Source organism: Carettochelys insculpta, chromosome 1 (genome assembly GCF_033958435.1).
Source record: "Carettochelys insculpta isolate YL-2023 chromosome 1, ASM3395843v1, whole genome shotgun sequence".
NCBI lineage: Eukaryota > Metazoa > Chordata > Testudines > Carettochelyidae > Carettochelys > Carettochelys insculpta.
Window position 1 is genome coordinate 120,805,666 of NC_134137.1, and position 19,294 is coordinate 120,824,959.

At 47.9% G+C, this 19,294-nt stretch overlaps 1 protein-coding gene across 4 annotated transcripts in view; it reads left to right on the forward strand.

The window, feature by feature from the left end:
- Nucleotides 1–19,294, forward strand: part of TFDP1 (transcription factor Dp-1) — a 137,604-nt gene that overhangs the window by 20,750 nt on the left and 97,560 nt on the right. The window contains exon 1 of one of the 4 annotated variants that reach the window (XM_074990888.1): nucleotides 13,564–13,594. The exons of the other annotated variants lie outside the window; for them this stretch is intronic. Coding sequence (XP_074846989.1) covers nucleotides 13,579–13,594 — 16 coding nt within the window. The 5' untranslated portion in view covers nucleotides 13,564–13,578. Of the gene's footprint in view, nucleotides 1–13,563; nucleotides 13,595–19,294 lie in introns of those variants that run through there. 4 annotated transcript variants of the gene reach the window in all.

Sequence of the window (19,294 nt, forward strand, 5' to 3'; positions counted from 1 at the left end):
ATATTAAGAACTCCAAAAGTGATGCAATGTTATATGCTGGACGCTTCAACTAGCAATGGCAAGAGATGCAAACAGCTTATAACTTAACAGGAAATTTGATTCCCCTATTTTTTGCTACAATTTTCTGAGGTGGGTTCTCTGTACCTCTTCAGTTTGTACTCATTATCAGGAGTATTAAGCTAAATTGTAGCAGAGTCACCCTTACAGCCACAGGTGGCCCCGCTAAGCTGCGTACCCAGCTCCCAGCCCCTTGTCCTGAGTTCTCTGCCCTAACTTCTGCATCCCAACTTCTGCCTTGAGACCCCTGGCCTTGAGCTTCCATCTACCTCCTGCCCCTCCTCACCCCAAACCCTCACTCCAGCCTTCATTTTTCTTCATTTTTGAAAAATATTATCATTGACAATTGTATGTTTTTCATTTATTTTCAAAAAAATTCATGCAAAGAACCCAGAAACACCAGGTACATCTGCTTGTGTGTATATTTGGCATCTACATGTTCAATAGCAAATTCAGATCAAAAGTCTACAACAAACAATAGTCATGTGGTTTCAATACTTCAGCCCCACAAAGTGGCTTGTTCTTTGAAGAACCCTAAGCATCCCTGTTGAATGGGATATGGCGCCTCTGGTGTGCTGTGGAGCTGTGTAGAAGAGTAGTGTCTATTGAGTACAAATGGGAAGAAAACTGTTGTGCTAGGGTGATATCCACTCTATATGTGCTGGTTGTTCCTCCACCACCACCACCACCAACAGCTTATGGAAATCTTTCCTTTTCAGGAAGAAGTTAGGAACTGTTGAAAGAAAACAGGCTATTAGTTTCTTGTTATTGTTAGGTTACTAAAGATACTTGCCCTTATGTTATTCCCAAAATCACAAGAATTTCTGAAGCCAATGGAGGGCTCAAAAGAGGTGCAGCCTGTTTTGCTATCTTCTCTGAGACAGGCACATCTTGACTCAGGAATGAGAGTCTCCTCAGAATGCAATCTTGTTTTAACTTTTGGAAAGCTTCTAGTTGGACTATCCTAATACATCTGTGGGAGGTTTGAATTCTTGTTCTCACAGGTGTCTTCTGTAAAGACACTTGAGACACGAAGGTGCTCCTGACTTTGTGTGTCTTGCTGTCGAGCTTGAGACCGAGGTCAGTGGCTACAGAGGTCCAGCTTCTTATCCAGTACGGTTTTGGAGCAGCAGACTTCACCTAAGCAGTCACTGGGACCATGGCCTTTATCTGCATTGAAGACTTCTTTGGTGCCATTAGTCAACTCCCTCACCATAAAGCAGTTTTCGAGGTCTGTGTGAACATGCTCTGAGGAAGATGAAGAGGAAATATTCAAACTCAAAGTCTGCATCTGCACGAGCAAGTTCTTTTGAAAAACCTGGGTCACGTACACACACAATGCGCTTTTTTGATCTGAAAGCGAAAGAACATGTTTCTTCTTCCAGCAGCTGTCTTCCGCTCCCAGATCAGGAAGAGAGCCTTTTTTTCAAAATAATCTTTTGGGGGAAAAAAAAATGTGCGTAGTGGCTCCAAGGGGCTATCTTTTGAAAGTAGAGTCCTCCATGGTGCTGGTCAGCTGGCATGTGGAGACACTCTAGCCAGCGCTGTCAGAGCTTTATGCTCCCTTCATCCAGCCACCGTAAAGGCGTGGCAGGAAGTTGAGAACGTGGAGGCAGAAAGGTGAGAACCCTCACAGCCCCACGCCCTCACAGATACCCTGTGCAACATACATCTGCCCCATGGCACAGAGCCAGTCGCCCCGCAACCCCCAGGTGCATCCAGCAAGCCAGCCAAGGGGTCCCAAGAGCCTGTCCTGGCCACAAAAAGGAGGGCACCCTCCTGTACAGAGCCCAAGCTCCAGGACCTCCTGGGCCTCTTGGCATGAGGAGGACCTCCTCAGGACAATGACAGGGAAGAGGCCCAAAGGCCCCACCTGTGGTTGGCTGGCCACCAGATTTGCTGCCTGAGGACACCCCACCTGGACCATGGAGCAGGTACCTCCAAGGTGAAAGAACACTGCCAGCCGTACATCTGGGCCAGAGACACCGCCAGGCACTCAGGGGCAGGACTGGCTACCTGCCGCCTCTGTTGGGAGCTGAACAGCCTCCTTCCTGGGGAGGACAGCTCCCCATCCTGTGCTGATCTCAACACTGCGGCAGGGCAGCGCCCTGCCACTCGAGAGGAGGAATTGGTCCGGATGGGGACCAGCCTGGACCCGCTAGCCAGGCCACTGCCAGAGCTGGAGTCAGAGGCTCTATCTGAGGACGACTCACCAGATGGGACCCTAGTGATTGCCAAGTCCTTGGGCTCATCAAGCTGTGCCACCTCTTGCTGGGGGTTCCCAGACATCTGTGAGGGCCTCTCTGATAAGAGCCCAGTGTATCACCCACCCTAGGATGTTTGGGGGTGGGGGAGTGCCTGCCATGGCCTTGCTGACCCCAGACACCCCACTGAGGAGTATGCCCCAGGCATGCCTGTAGGCAACAGTCAGCACCTGCCTCCATGGACAGTGCCACAGGCCGCATGCATGGGGGGTGGCCAGGAAGAGTTGGGCTGTGCCTGGCTCATGTGCCACCCATGCAGGACCCCTCTGTGCCCACACATGTCCTCTTGTCCTTTATCACATTCCCCAGGTGTGGGAGTGGGCTTGCAACGGTCAGCCCCCTCCCCAAGGCACTGTAGAGTCCCTGAGCAGCGGAGTTCACCGTGCAAGGCACACATGCCACTGCTCCTGGGACATCTCCATCCCTCATCCCAGGGGTGGGGGCTGCTGCCCATGGGGGTTAGGACGCATGGTCCAAAGGGCTGTGCTGTGGGACTGATGTTCTTTCTTTCTCACCCCTTCCAGCTTTACAGCTGCTCCATCCATGTAGTGGGCGAGCCCCAGCACACCCTGGGGCAGGGCAGGCCAGCCCCATCCAGGGACCGGAGCTAGGAAATCTGGGTGCAGTGACAGAGAGGGCCGGGCCCGTAGCCGGCAGGCACATCACTGCCCAAGGGATGACGAAGCTGCTGCATACACAGCTGCCCTTTGCCACCAGAATGAGCAGACAGAGCAGTGGCTGATGCTGGACAAGGCTGACCACACCTGGCGGTGGGAGGCCTGGGCCAAGGGGGTGGACCATCTTTAGAGCCCTCACAGAGCAGCTGGCCCAGCCCTCACTGCCTTTTCCCTCCTCTCCTCTTTAGCTGCCCTGCTCCTGGCTGAGCTCCTGCTTGCTGTCTTACTATAGATACTGGCCACTGTGAGCCTTGCCCACCAGTCCTCTCCTGCCCTGCCACTGAGCCTGAGCCCTCTGCATCCCTTCCATGTCCTTACCTCCCTGTGATTCCAGGCCCATCCCAGTCCTGTTGAGGATCCCACACATGGGGCAGGGGGGCATCTGTGGCTGCCACAGCTCATGCCCCTCCCCCCGTCCCAGGGCCGCCTCCAAGTTCAGATGCCCTTGCCCCCATCGCAAGCCCTTCCCAATGTGTGTAGTTCCATCCAGTAAATAGTTCTGAGGTCATTTTGCTTGTTCCAAAAGTTTACATCATTTTGTTTCAGCACCACCACGTCCCTCATTATTGGCGGGGAGAGGGCAAACGTTGGATGGGTAGGAGGGGTCCTGGGGGAATGGGGTGGGACTGTGGGCCAGAGGAGCCTGTGGAGTATGCCCAACAGAGTATCAGTGAGGCCTGTGGGCAAAACTCTCCTGGAGGGCTTCCCAGATCCGGAGCCCATTGCAGTGGGCCTGACAGTTGGTGGCTGCAGTGGGCTGGTTATATCTGGGGCCAGCCTCAGCTGTCTACCCTGCAAGGTAGATCTCCTCCTTGGCCTCTACAAGGTTATGGAGGGCACAGCGTGCCCCTCCACCACTTGGGGGATGTTGTGCACCCCAATGTCCAGGCATGTGGGCAGACAGTAGAGTCATGCCTTGAGGCAGCCAAAGGCACACTCTACCAGGTAGACTGCCTGGCTGAGGTGGCAGTTGAACAGCTTGTGGGTGGGGTCACAGTAGTCTCTGTACAGCTGCAAGAGCCAGGGCTGCAGGGGGTAGGCTGTGTCACGCACCATACATGCATACATGGGCATGGTGATGTTCCCGAGCACAAGCTCCCGCTCTGGGATGTAGGTCCCCACTCCGTTCTCTGACAGAGGCTAGAGTTCTGGAAGACCCAAGAGTTGTGAGTCAGGCCTGGTCAGGCCAACGTAGATGTCGATGAACCATCCCCTATAGTCCACCAGGGCCTGCAGCACCACCGAATGGAAGCCCTTGCAGGTAATGTAATGGCCGACGTTGTGCTCCAGGGCTCGGATGCTGATGTGTGTGCCACCAATGGCAGCAAACCTGGAGACGGCCACATCTAGGTCGCCAATGCGACTGACGCTCCAGAGCAGTACTGCTTCCATTGCCATAACGACCTGCAGGGGATGAGGGGAGAGCGAGCTCACTTGTGAGTGCATGAAGGGGTGCCCCTGGCCCTGGCAGCTGCCTCCTCCCTGTGCTGGGCTTGCGAGTGGAGCATGCCTTACCTCCATGAGGACAGCCCCAGTGGTTGACTTGCCTGCCCTGAGCTGCTGTCCCATGGAGTGGTAGTTGTCCAGCGTGTCCAGCTTCCAAATGGAAAAGGCCCTGCGCTTCTCCAGGGTCAGGGAGGGCCACATGTGGGCATCCTGGTGTTGGAGGGCAGAGGCAAGCCAGCTAAAGAGCTCCAAGTGTGTTTCTTTCCCCATGCAAAAATTCTGCAGCCGCCACGTGTCATCCAACTCACCCAGGACCAGTAGATCAAGTAGCTCGAGAGGCACTGGATGGCTTGGGTGAGGGTCACAGCCGGGGCTGTGGTTCGTTGGGGGTCCTGGGACCAGGTCTCCTCTGCTGGAGGGTGGCCATGAGGATGGTGGCCAGCAACCCAGCCAGGGTGAGCATGTGGGCCTGGGGCTGCTGTTGGTCCATGGCTCTTGTCTGTGAGCTTCAGGACCATGCATGGGCTCTGTTGTGTTGTATGCAGTAGGGAAGGCTTCAGCATGTGCAGGGAGGGGATGTTTGGGGGCTGGTGGCGCTTTTAGGGCACGTGTGGCCAGAGCTCCCAGAAGGGCTTGCCAGCCATGCAGTCCCATCCATGCCATTTCCTGACCTCTTCTTTCGACAAGGTGGCTAGGGCAGTGTCTGTGCTCTCTTTCAAAAGAGTGGCTTGATCTTTCGATCCACTTTTTGGATGTGAATGCAGTCTTTCGAAAGGAGTTTTTCTGGAAGCGATCTTCTGGAAGATCTTGTTTTGAAGGATCACTGTGGTGTAGATGTAGCCACAGAGTCTGAGGAGGTAGCATTGATTTCCTTCTCTGCAGGCATATTCTTTCAGGGACTCTTCTAAGGAAAGGTTGAGGTAGTACAGAACATGTGTTTTGAAAGAATTAGGAACTAGAAGTTTGCTAGGGTTTCCCTGCAAGTAGTAACCAAAGTTGGTGGAAAGCAGGGGTGGTTGAAATATTGCTGACAGGCTGCTGGGGTCAGAGCTACTGGACCAAGGCTATAGCAACACACACGCTCAAGGTTCGACTTAACATGCGTATAGGCTGTTTGAGAGCTTCATTATGTTTTGCTGTTGTAGCTCCCCACCTGGGCTACTCAAGACTGTTTGGCTGGGAGGTGATACAACCCCATTCTGGTCTAGATTGTACGCTGGAACCTGACATCCCCAGTTTCTCTTTTGAGGAATCCCCATCAAAGTTGTTAGCTGTTATCTCAGGTGCTTGACTATTGGAATTTGCTACCAAACTGAATTGTGTATTGCTAACTTAAAAAAGTGCATTACTCATAACAACACCTAATAAGTCACCAGTTCTCCTAGTTTTGACAAATTACTCATTTCTTATCAAAGTATTTTTAATATTTCTAGTTGCAATAATGCTTTTATGTCTGACTACTTAAAACCATGGTATATTTAACTCCTTTCTGTCTTCCTACTCTGGTTAGCAAAATTGCAGTCCTGCAGCTATTTGGCCTTGCCTCTCAGAGCTCTAACAATGGTTCCTGGTTACGTGGTATTTGGTTTTCAGCTAGCAGTGTCTAGACAATGAAAATGGCTGACTGCAGTAATGTCAGGTTTAATTGTCCTTTAACACCAGTTGTGCATGTTCATCCAGCCTTCTGGAGAGTACTGAGTCACTTTATAAAAGAATCCATTATCATGGAAAGACATGCAAGACCCTCTTTAGTTACTCATGTGATCTTACATACAGAAGTCCATGACAGCTCTTAGATGCCACCATACCAAGCATGGTGCCTGTATTAACATCAGCATTGATATCCTGATTGGCACCAGAGATGCCAGCACTCAGTTGCTTGGTGCTGAGCTGTGAGAGAGTGTTGCGCTTATGTAACACATGCATACTCAGTGGGGTCATTAATATCACTGCCAGTGGCTTTGCCTCTGTAAGAAGAGAGGCCAGGTATATTATGATTATGAGACCACTTCCTCCACTGATTGAGGAGACCAATGCTGATTTACTTGAGGATTAGATGAGGATTTCCATTCTTCTCTGGATGAATAAAAACCATTCCAAGAGCTGACTGGGAGTGTAATGAGTGCTATTCAACTGCAAGCTTTTTTTTTTTTTTTTTTTTTCCAGAAACCAGTTTCTTCTTCGAGTGGTCCCCGTGGGTGCTCCACAGTAGGTGTCGGGCTCGCCCCGGCGCCGCAGCTCGGCAAATCTTCAGCAGTCTCCGTCGGGTCGCACATGCGCTGATGCGCGTTGGCTCTTCGCGCTCTTACGGTCACGTGCGCGATGTGGTCCCCGCCAGTTCCTTCTCAACGGCTAACGGCTGCAGACGGAATCCTCTCCGGCTCCAACGCCTGAGACAAATAAATCTTATTTTTCTCGTGTTAATAGTTTTTAACAGTGCATAGTTAGCAGTTCTATAGTTATTATAGTTAGTTACTCTGTTAAAAGTTGTTAAAAGCTAAAGACTATCTTAAAACCGCAGCGGCCGCCTCCGGGCGGGCCCGCTGCTTTTGTTTGTCGGCCTTCAAAGGCCAATGGTTATTAACATCACCTAACAGACTGTTAAGTGTGCTATTAGCACCTAAGGACTCAGAGTTAAGTTTTAACAATGCCATCCCCCGGCTTTAAGAAGTGTGAATCTTGCCGGGAGGCCATGCCTGCTTCGGATGGTCATAGCAGATGCATACGGTGCCTCAGGGAGACGCACGTTCCCCAGAAGAGCTTCCATTGTTCCAAGTTGACCAATAGAGCTAGAAAAGATAGAGAAATGAGGCTGAAGATGCTGCTAGTTGACAAAGCACTTCAGCCTGCCTCATCGGAGACAACGCATGCGGAGGGCTCTTCAGGATCGCACAAGAGGAAGGCTGCCTCTTTGACCTTCTCTGTGCAGAAGAAAAGAAGAGCCTCACCTACTCGATCCCTGCCCCTTACTGTTGGGAGCGGGACGAGTGTAACAAAGGGCCCGCGCACGCTGGCTTCCTCCACTGGTAAAGCCGCGGCGCATGCAACCACTCAAGGCCCTGCAGCTACCGGGGAGACGGCACCGAGAGCCATGCGGGCACTAGTCAGTCCGGCACCGGCTACTGTGGCACCGATCGAGACTTCCTCAGAGGCACTGAAGACGATGGCACCGAGGACGTTGGCACTGGGATCGACGGCACCGGCAACAACGGCACCGGGAGCAGTGGAAATCAACATGACACCTGCTCTGGTACCGAGTTCACCAGTAAGACCACCCGAGAGGGTAAAGGCTAAAACGAAGACCAGGCACCGCAGCCCCTCTCCTGAGGTAATTGCGCTGCCTCTGTCACCACGATCAGCACCGGAGATTCGATGGGCAGCAACACCTTCAGCCTGCCACAGACGTCCTTCTCCTTTTCTTCGGAGTCCATCCCAGGGGTCTGCACGCTTTTCTCCATCATCTAGCAGAGATCCCTACGAGTCTTCTCACAGAGGCTCTCCTCGTATGTCGGTATCATCTCGGAGGTCTCGACATTCCATGCACCACCCTTACATCCTTGGGTCATGCTCCAGGTCTGCATCGCTGGGCCCCTGTCCCTGTTGCTACGACCGCCATCATTATGCAGGGCGTCGGCATAGGAGGTCGACGTCTCACTATGGATCCCCGTCGACCACCCCTCAACGCCACAGTGTTCTGCTTCCACCTGGGGGAACACCACAAGTTCCCCAATCAGAGGCTGGGTCTAAAGGCATTGAACCCCACCTCGAAATTCCACAAAGGCAATCACATCAATACAGCCAGGATCCAGAGGAATTGGAGGACAGATGCCAAAGTGATGCCTCCAAATCCTCGCCAGACGAGGCTGTGGTCCCTAGAGACATTTCTCCCCCAGATGACCTGAAACAGTTCCAGGAGCTGTTCAAACGAGTAGCTCAGTCCCAAGATATTCAAGTGGCGGAGGTGCAGGAGAAACACCACAGACTCCTGAAAAATCTCATGCCTCCATCTTCTTCTAAAATTGCTATTCCTCTGGACGATGCAATCATGGAGGCAGCCACTAATATATGGCAGACTCCAGCATCCGCTGCTCCTACCAACAAAAGAGCGGACAAAAAGTACTTCATCCCTGCGAAAGGTATGGAATTTCTATTTAGTCATCCACAGCCAAACTCGCTAGTGGTTGAATCGTCCCAACACAGGTCCAAATCGTCCCAGTACAAATCTGGGGGATTGGACAAGGACATAAAGAAGCTGGATCTTCTGGGTAGAAAAGCCTACTCCTCCTCTACTCTGTTGCTCTGCATGGCCAACTATGCCGCTCATTTGTCGAATCACAATTTCGACAACTATTCCAAGCTTACTGCCCTCATGGACTTCCTTCCGGAGGATAAAAGGCCAATTCTTAAGGCAATTGTGCAAGAGGGCCATGCGGCTTCTCGAGCGGGCGTGCAGATTGCACTGGATATGGCGGACACAGCGGCCCGCACCGTGGCCACTGCAGTGGTAATGCGGAGAGAGTCATGGCTTCACACATCCGGCATTCCAAAGGAGTTACAGGTCAAAATTGCAGACCTCCCCTTCGACAAAATAAAATTGTTTGCTGAATCCACCGACTCAGTCCTACACTCGAGCAAAGATTCCAGAGTGACATGTCGGACTTTGGGGATATGTACCCCACCGTTCAGAAGGAAGAAATTTTATCCTCAGCAACGCCGTTATGGTTACCAACAGCGACGTACCCAATTTCAACGGGGGTATGATCAGGGACGTCATCAACAAACACATTATAAGGGCCCTAGGCACCGCCCTCAGCAGGGCAGCACCTCCGCAGGGCAAAGTGCAAGACAGCAAGTTTGACAGGTATGTCGAGGGCCGCGAAGCCAAGACCGTACCTCAGTGCCAATCTCAGTACATGTTCCATCACCGACTCAAGACATTTTACCCACAATGGAAAAGCATCACGTCGGACAAGTGGGTATTGGAGATTGTAAACACAGGATACAAGATCCCCTTCCAGTCTTTACCTCCACCAAATCCTCCTACCGCACCCCTTCTCAGAGACCCCTCTCACCTACCGGAATTAAGGCGGGAGGTGGACCACCCCCTATTCATAGGGGCGGTGGGAGAGTACCGGAACAATTTCAAGGCGAAGGGTTCTACTCCAGGTATTTCCTGACGGAAAAGAAGACAGGAGGGTAGAGACCCATTTTGGATCTACACGCACTGAACCAGTACCTACGCAAACAGCGCTTCAAAATGACTACGATGGCTTCCATAATCACGGCACTAGACGACGGCGATTGGTTTGCAGCCCTCAACTTACAGGATGCGTATTTTCATATCGCAGTTCATCCAGCCCACAGGTGTTTCCTCTGGTTCCTTGTGAGCACAGATCATTTCCAGTACAGAGTCCTCTCATTTGGACTCTCTTCAGCACCCAGAGTCTTCACCAAGACCTTAGCAGTGGTGTCAGCATACCTACACAGACAGGGAGTTTTCATTTTCCCGTACCTGGACGATTGCCTGCTAAGGGGAGCTTCCCGGGCGGAGGTATTACGGATGATACACATCACCACAAAAACATTTACCTCACTGGGCCTCATCATCAATTTCTCAAAGTCAAAGACCGACCCCACGCAAAATATAGAGTTTATAGGGGCTCGGATAGACTCAGTCACGTCAAGGGTGTATTTACCCGAGGCTCGTTTTCGTGCCATCGAATCTCTCGTACAACTACTAACGTACAGCCCCACTGTTCCTTTTCTCATGTGCTTACAACTGTTGGGGCATATGGCAACCACCACGTTTGTGGTGCAAAATGCCAGGCTGCATATGCGAGGATTGCAGCATTGGTTGGCAACCGTATACAAACCCTCAATCCACACCGTCCACAAGAGGGTGTCACTTACAACAGAGGCACGAAGCTCGCTAACATGGTGGGGAAACCCCAAGAATCTCCTAACAGGGGTGCCCTTCCGCCAACCGCAGATTAGTGTGTTCATTACAACAGATGCCTCCCATATGGGATGGGGGGCTCACATGGACAACAAAACCACTCAAGGATTATGGTCCCCTGCAGAGAAGACACTGCACATAAACATATTAGAGCTCAGGGCAGCGTTCAATGCGTGCAGGCATTTTCACAATTATTTGCGTGGAAAAATAGTTGGCGTGAATACCGGCAACACCACCACCATGTTTTATATAAACCGACAGGGGGGAGCCAGGTCTCGTACGCTTTGTGCGGAGGCGGTCTGACTCTGGAACTGGTGCATCGCCAACAATATAATCATAAAAGCTTCATACCTACAGGGGGTCCACAACGTCAAGGCGGACCAACTCAGCAGACACTTTGCGCCCACTCATGAGTGGCAGATCCATTCAGACCTACTTCACCAGGTGTTCTGCAGATGGGGTTTTCCCCAAATCGACTTGTTCGCAACCCGAGAAAAAAAGAAATGTCCCCAGTACTGCTCCAGAGCGGGCATGGGACAGGAGTCTTTGGGGGATGCTTTCATGATCCCAGGGAAGGGCCCTCTACTTTATGCGTTCCCTCCCATGACACTTATACACAGGGTCTTGGAGAAGGCCAGAAGGGGGAGAGCACGCATGATACTCATAGTCCCAACCTGGGACCAGCAACAGTGGTTCCCATTGCTCTTGCGCATGGCTCAACATCGGCCATTTCCCCTACCAACAGTACCGGACATTCTCACTCAGGCTCGGGGGTCAATACTGCACCTGCACCTGCACCCGAAGAGACTTCGGCTACAAGCATGGCTAATCCACGGCTAAGCGCCTTAGAGACTACATGCTCAGAGGGAGTACAACAAGTCCTTGAATGTAGTCGGAGAACTTCCACCAGAAAGACTTATCAGCCCAAATGGTTGCGTTTTTCCAAATGGTGTTCCTCCAGGCAACTAATACCCCAGGATGCCACCATACCTACGATTCTGGATTATTTGCTACATCTCAAACAAAAGGGACTTTCGCTATCCTCTATAAAGGTGCATCTGGCGGCTATATCAGCATTTCGGCATGAAGAGGATGGATCAACCACTTTTGCCCATCCTGTTGTCTCGCGTTTCCTAAAGGGGTTGGTGAATCTGTACCCCCCTCGGAAACCAATACCGCCGTCATGGATTTTAGACCTAGTTCTACACACCCTCTCGGGACCGCCCTTTGAACCATTGGCTACGGTCCCCCTTCGACTACTTACTGTTAAAAACGACTTTCCTCCTGGCAATCACGTCAGCTCGCAGAGTGAGCGAAGTCGCAGCCATAATGTCCACACCACCCTGCACGATCTTCTCAAAAGAAGCGGTGGTCTTACGATTACACCCAGCCTTCGTTCCGAAGGTCTCTTCAGACTTTCATATCAACGAACCAATAGTGCTGCCCTCGTTCTATCCTAAGCCTCACAACTCAAATGAAGAGGCACGGTTGCACTTACTTGATGTAAGAAGGGCACTGGCCTTCTACATCGATAGAACTAAACCTTTCTGGAAAACGGACAGACTCCCGGTGTCCATTGCATCCAGGTCAAAAGGAGAAGCGCTATCTTCACAGAGGATTTCAAATCACTTTGTGTCTTGCATAAGACTGTGTTACGAGCTTCGCAAGACTCCTCTGCCAGTTCCGCCATGAGTCCACTCTGCTAGGGCGATGGCGGCGTCAACGGCCTTCTTCAAAGGGATCGGGCTGAGAGATATCTGCAGAGCGGCGACGTGGTCTTCCTATGACACCTTTGCCAAGCACTACGCCATGCACAGGATGCTTGATGAGGATACACGCCTGTCGACAGCAGTCCTTTCACGGGCAAGCTGCGCATAAATCGGGTACCCACCTCCTTTTTCGGGGGGGGGGGGTGTTACTGCTGGGTAGTCACCTACTGTGGAGCACCCACGGGGACCACTCGAAGAAGAAAGAGAAGTTACTCACCTGTGTAGTAACGATGGCTCTTCGAGATGTGTACCCGTGGGTGCTCCACTACCCACCCGTTCCTCCCCACTTCGGAGCTCTGTTTGTGTGTTTTTCAGGGGCGTCCGGAGTGGTTGATCAGGAACTGGCGGGGACCGGATCGCGCACATGACCGTAAGCGCGCGAAGAGCCGACGCGCATCGGCGCATGCGCGACCCGACGGAGACTGCTGAAGATTTTACGAGTTACGGCGCCGGGGCGAGCCCAACACCTACTGTGGAGCACCCACAGGGACACATCTCGAAGAACCATCGTTACTACACAGGTGAGTAACTTCTCTTTATCTGAGGTAGAATCATAGACATGTAGCCCTAAAGCTATGTTGATTCCAGTTCTCTGGACTGAGGCAGGACCAAGTAAATCTTCCTAGACCATCCCTGACAGGAGTTTATGCAACCTGTTCTTCAAAGCTTTCAGTGATGGAGACTACATACCTTTCATAATTTAGAATGTCTCTATCTTTTAATCTTCTTTGCTGATTAAGGTCATTATTTCTTGCGTTACCTTTAGTTACCATAGTGTATCAGTCTTTTTTATAAAAACACTTGACGAGTTTGAAGACTACCAGGTTGCTACTTGGAGTTTTTTCTCAGATATGTCAAATTCTTAGTCTTTCCTTGTAGGCCGAGTTTTCCAAACCTTTTATTTTTTTTGTTGTTCCCCTCTGGACTCTCTCTAGTTAGTCCTTGTCTTTTCTTAAGTATGGCATCCAGAATTGGACTCAGTACTCCAGCTAATGCCTGACCAGTGCTGAGTAGATTGGAAAAGTGACCTGCCTTATTTTACATATGACAGTCATGTTTATATGTCTCAGGTATTAGTCTGTTTTACAATTGTCATATTGTTGATGTTTTAGTCAATTTGTGATCGGCTGTGACTCTTCTATGATACTGCCACCAGGGGCTATTCCCCGTTTTGTAGTTGTGTGTTTAATTTTGCTTTCCCACATAAAGTACTTGTTTTTACTGAATTTCATCTTAGTGATTTCAGACTGGTACTCTTAATTTGTCATGGTTATTTTGAATTCTCATCTTATTCTCCACAGTGTTAGCAACCACTCCAAGCTTGGTGTCATCTGCCAGTATTATAAACATTATAATCTCCTCTCCACTGTCCAAACAACTAATGAAAATATTGAGTGGTACTGAACCCCATGACTGACTCCTTTGGTACGTTTTCCAAGTTCGACAGTGAACAATGTAATAGCTACTTTTTGAGCTTTAAACCAGTTGTGCAGTCACCATTATGGTGATTCATTTATGCCATTTCTTTCTTTATCTCAATCACAGTGTCAAAGTTGCATTCCACATCCTTTCAGGATTTAACTAAATGGTGGATGCTGGGGATAAGGAAGAGGATGTCCAAGAGGGCTAAGAGTTTGACTATAGCTACTGCTCTTTCTTTGAGTTGTTTAACTGGAGGTGGTCTGTCATTGACAGAGTAGCTACATGGTACCGGTGTGCTGCTGTAAGGTTTCTAGGGCAAGTGTAATTTCAAAGGTGCAAACACAACTAGGTCCCTGCACACCCATAGCATCTGCTGCTTGTTAAACAAATGAGAAGGAGCCTGAGTTGAGAGAGGACCACTTGGTCCCTTTTGTCCAGTTAAGCTCAACCCCAGTCTGCAGCTAGATTTACCTAGTTGGTGGTGTGATCCCACTCTCTAGGTCACAATACCACTTAACTTTGCCTAGCTCCCCGTACATGTTGCATAGCAGAGGTGGCTGGAACAAATTTGAGCAAATGGAGCTGTTGTAATCCTGTGCGCCAGGTCACACTCCCTGAACGTATGGCAACTAGAGAAAGTAATATGAGTTAAAAGTTGCTGTTTCCACATCAGAACAGTAGCCCACAATTTTCTTGTTTCCATATGTGTTATACAACCTTGTAATTTTGGAGGTAACCCTGGGCTGTTCAACACCAGCAAGGTACCCAGCCTTAAATAAGTAACATCTGCAGCTTCTTCTAAAATTACTTGTTTAAAGAAATTTATATAACTTTTAAAAAAGCAGGATCCCTCAGGATAGGTGATTCCAGCCCCTCAGCTTACAAATGTTACTTTTGATTGAATGCTCAGGAGACACATGCTTCTACTCTGTATTTCATACCTAGTCTCTGATCCTTTTTGCTTGACATTGAGGTGTCATCAGATTGTTGAATATTAGGTGTTGTCAGAGGCACTGACTCAATCCAGGTTTACACCAGTGGATTCATGCTACCCACCTATCTTCATCTCTCCCTTGGAGTTCTGTTTCCAGATCCTAGAGGCTAGCGAAGAGAAACTGAGATGGGAAGCGCACTTATAACCTCATCTCATGGTGTCATCTTAGGGCAAGAGTACTCTTTTAGTTTCCTTGTCCCTGCGTTGGACATTCATCTTCTATATGATTCCACATCTCATTGACAAAAGCACCATATCACTTTAATTTGACTGCACATGGACAACTCTTGAAGACAAGCAGTTACTAGTAAGGAAATTCTTTCTTGTTTTATCCAGTTGTGGCTGTGCAGGCTAGAGGTGTTCTTTGCTCAACAAGTTGGACCATTGTGACAGAAATAACACAATCATTCACTATGCTTGCTCTACAGTTAACTTGAAAGCAATAATTCTGTTGATTACTATGGACTTCTGTAGGGGAGAGAGTAAGTGTCAGAAGTTCTCACTGGAAGATTACTTAGCCCAACTGTAACTGCTCTCTAAAGATTCCGTGGTTTCATGCTATCCATGGTTTCCCATAGTACTTATGCCTTGATTTTGCTTTGTGTGAAGACAGCTGCCAGGATAACCTGGACAAGAGGGCAGGGGACAAGAGTGCCCAAAGACATTGGGATGTGGGGAGTAGGCTTTGCGTGTTCTCCCTTCCCACTACTATGCTGCTCATGAACACAGGTATCGAAAACCAATATTTCAGTTGCAGATAAAGTTGTAGCTTTACTACTAGGTTTCATCTGCCTTTGTTGCACTAACAAGGCAAAGCACCTGTAAACTCAGCTTAGGTGGCTGGTAGGCTCTTAGAACTTTAATGCTTTGGTGTATAGTGAATTTTCCATGAAAGTTTAAAAAAAAACAGTCTGAAGTATTTCCTGTTATAATTGATTGGGTTATATGTTTATTGTAATTTAGAGAATTCCTGGACACTCCAGAATAGAGTGAGGGATCAGAACATGTACCAATAATTAAAGAATGAAAAAGAGCAATACTGTAATTACCCCCCGACCAAACTTTGTAAGATTGCACTTAAAAGAAATCCAAACATGTTAAGGTAAGAAGGCACCTTAACTCCACTAGTAGTGTGATGTGGGATAGGGGGAGAAATGAAACTGATTTTTATTTAAAAAAAAAAACCAAACAACTTGAGCTATAAATACGAAAACCTTGCTTGTAATTGTTTGAGGAATGTATGATATCGCTACTGGGTGGCACTAAATATGTTTGGGTGGTTTAGTTGAGCTCTCTCTTTACATGTGATAGAAATTCAAACAAGTTAAACTAAGCTTTGAATTTTTTGCATTTATAATTAAGTCTCTACCAAATTTACTCTCCATCTGAGGGGGCCCCCGTAGGAAAAATGGGCGCACCAGCTGCGGGAGGGAGGAGGAGTTATCTGCTAAATGTATATTTTATTTATTTCTATGTCATTTCAGTATTTGAAGTTAGAAATATGAAGTATAAATCTGTTTACTAATGTAGAAGTTCCAAGTGAGGGCTGTTATTAGTACTCAATGAACTTGAACTGGTGCTTGAGTTAATGATCTGTCAGTAGTCTTGTTTTTCTTGTAAGCCTTGACTATGGATGGTCCTGCCAAGATAAGTGGCCAGGTCGCCTGATGTTGGAACCTATTTTGGATGCTGTACTTTTCCACTGCAACTATTAAAAGGTTTAAACTAAACACATAGGATTTCAGTCTTTGGCAAAAGAGGTATTAAAGGTGGGAAACCAGACAATAGCGGCAGCTGTCAAGGGCCAGGAGACACCTGTATAATACCCAAGATGACTGCTGGAAGCATCTGAGACCAAACAGGTGGAAGGATCAGGTGCCAGACCGAAAGCTTCTGTGCCTGGAAGAAAAGATAATTAGAACTACTGCTACATAAGATATTGCCTGTAACGTGTTTTGGAATGTTCAGCTTAGCTGGTGTGTGCTTTGTTTAGTAATTTTTGAACTATTTGCAATCACTTAAATCCTATTTTTTATACATAATAAACCTAGTGTAAATAATAACCTGCTGGGAGCAGCAGCTGTGAATATCTCCCTTTCATTGATAAAGGGGGTGAACAATTCATGAGCTTGCACTGTATAAATCTTCATACAGAGTAAGATGGGTGTATCTGAAGTTTTGGTCCCATTGGTGCTGTGCATCTTCTTGCTGCATCAAGTCCCTTCGACTTAATCCTAACTAGACCTGAGCTGCTGTCAGTCTCTGTATTACTGCACCTCCTTGCCATCTCTGTAGGAGACTGGAGGGCCTGGCTCAGCAGGACAGGGTGGTAGGATGCCCTAGAGAGTGGGAGGTGGTCTTAGTGGTATTTCAGCACATCAAATAACAGTCCCAAGAGAGACCCACTCCTGCATCCCAGTCCCCATGTCCCTAGCTGGAGTTCTCAAACTCCTGCCCCAGCCTGAACCCTTAATCTCTCATTCTTGTCCCAATCAGCCAGAGCTCATGCACCCTGCATCCTAGATTGGAGTTCCCTCCCACTGCAAAACTCCCTCCCTGAATCCATGCTCCCCAGCCCAGCACTCCCTCCTACACCCAAAAGCCCTCATTCACATCCCTGCTGCAGAACCCATACCCTTATTTGGAGCCTTTGTGCCCGCCTGCCCCCCACGCCCCATCCCTTGCTTCAGCCTGGTAACAGTGAGTGTCAGAGGGAGAACAGATGGAGTGAGGCTTGGAAAAAGTGTGGGGTAGAGAGTCCCTAAAAATACTTCAAAATGATAGTCCTCAGGTTGGATAAAGTTTGAAGATATCTAGTGAATATGCCTTTTAGGATTTGACAGGCAGTTGCTATACCATTAGGTGGCAGTATTGATATACAACTAGAAAATGTTTTATAAAAAAGAAAGCTCTTAAAATATTTTTAAATTGAACAAAAATTGTATTTCCAGCTAGATAACAATCAGGGTACTCTTTGTAAGCATATCCTGTTTGTGGCTCACAAAATATTATTTTGCATTTTTTATTTTATTTTTTTTAAGTCTGTGGACTTTGAATATAAGAAGTTAATAAATTAGCAATTTTTCATGTATGAAATTAATCTCCCTACACCTTACATAATAGTGAACATTCATATTCTCTAGAAGGAAATGGGAGCATGTACTTATATATATATTTTTTCTTAAATACTACTGCTATAAATAGTTCATGGACAGGAGAGGAAAGAACATGAAGTAACGGAAGGTTGAAACCTCCACTTAAACTGGATAGTCTGCTAATATGCAGAAGTTTTTAAAATACTTTAATTTGGCCCTTTTTAAAAAAAGCATTAATGTATGTTATGTTAATGTATGTTCTGTTTGACAACTATTGAGATTAAAGTCCCTTTGTAACAGAATTGATAAATCACATACAAGTTTGTTTCATTGCGTTGGCAAGACAGTATGCATGAGCCCTTACTTAGAGGTAATGCCTCTGAAGAAAATAGTATTTAACTTTAGTATTTGGAAGATGAACAGAATTGGAAGAGTGGCTAAATCAGGCATATGGACCATCTATGCGCTTTCTGGAGATAAATGTCTGTTTCCCCTATCTAGTAACATATGAAGGATTCTTTGCTCTTGACCTCTCCAGGAAACTTTTTGAGAGGGAATCCCATTTTTTCAAACATTCTCTTGGATCACGATAAGAAAGGATGCTTTAAATTTAGAATGGGGAGCCCCTTTGGAGCACTGACTAGTTAGTGAAGATATTTTCTAAGAGAGTGCTCCCACATTTTTCAAATAGAGGAAAAATTTTCTTGTTTCCAAGAATGCAAACCTCTGTGTAGATATCTTGAACGAAGAATTACAAACTGGCCATCACCATGGTTTTCTCTTAGATCAGTGAGAACCCTGATCAGTTTCTTACAGACAAAATGGTTAATGTATGCACTGTGTAGAAACAACATAGATATACCAAACCCTCTGGTACCCCAACTTCCCTGTGGTTTACTGTATACATTATATAAAAAATGTGTACAGTACCATGTAGAGTGTGTGTGTGCGCGCGCACGCCTCTCTGAATTTTCTCCACTAATTGGTACAGATAGTATGTTGGTCTCATAGTGAATGCTGGCACACCAGTCACTCAAATAACTCAAACATTTTAAGAATGGATGTGTTCTGCTTTTGTAACGATTTAGGTGCAAACGGACTTACCTGCATTATTTACCCCTGCAATAGCTTACCCAGACTTCAGACAGGTTGTAGAGAAAAATGACACTGGTTGGATAGCAGCCTGAAAGTGAGAGCCATATCATTCTTATTTGTGATGACTGGGAGTGGCTGGCCAATTACAAAAGCAGTTTCTCTGCTTCTGATGTTCACACCTTCACACTAGCTATTGATAATGGGCCACATCCTCCCTGACTGAACTGACCTGATATCTCCTCTCTTGATGTTCACAACTCCACATTAACTGCTGATAATGGGCCACATCCTCCCTGATTGAATAGACCTTATCAACTCTGGTCCTTCCCTTGACTCTGTCTTTAAACCCTTCTCTGGAACCCCCAGTCATGCATCTGAAGAATCAGGTCTTTGACCATGAAAGCTTATGCTCCAAAATATCTGTTAGTCTGTAAGGTGCCACAGACTTCTTGTTTTTGAAGATAGACTAACTTGGCCACCCCTTTGATACTTAAATATTACTTATATTTGCAGTTCTAT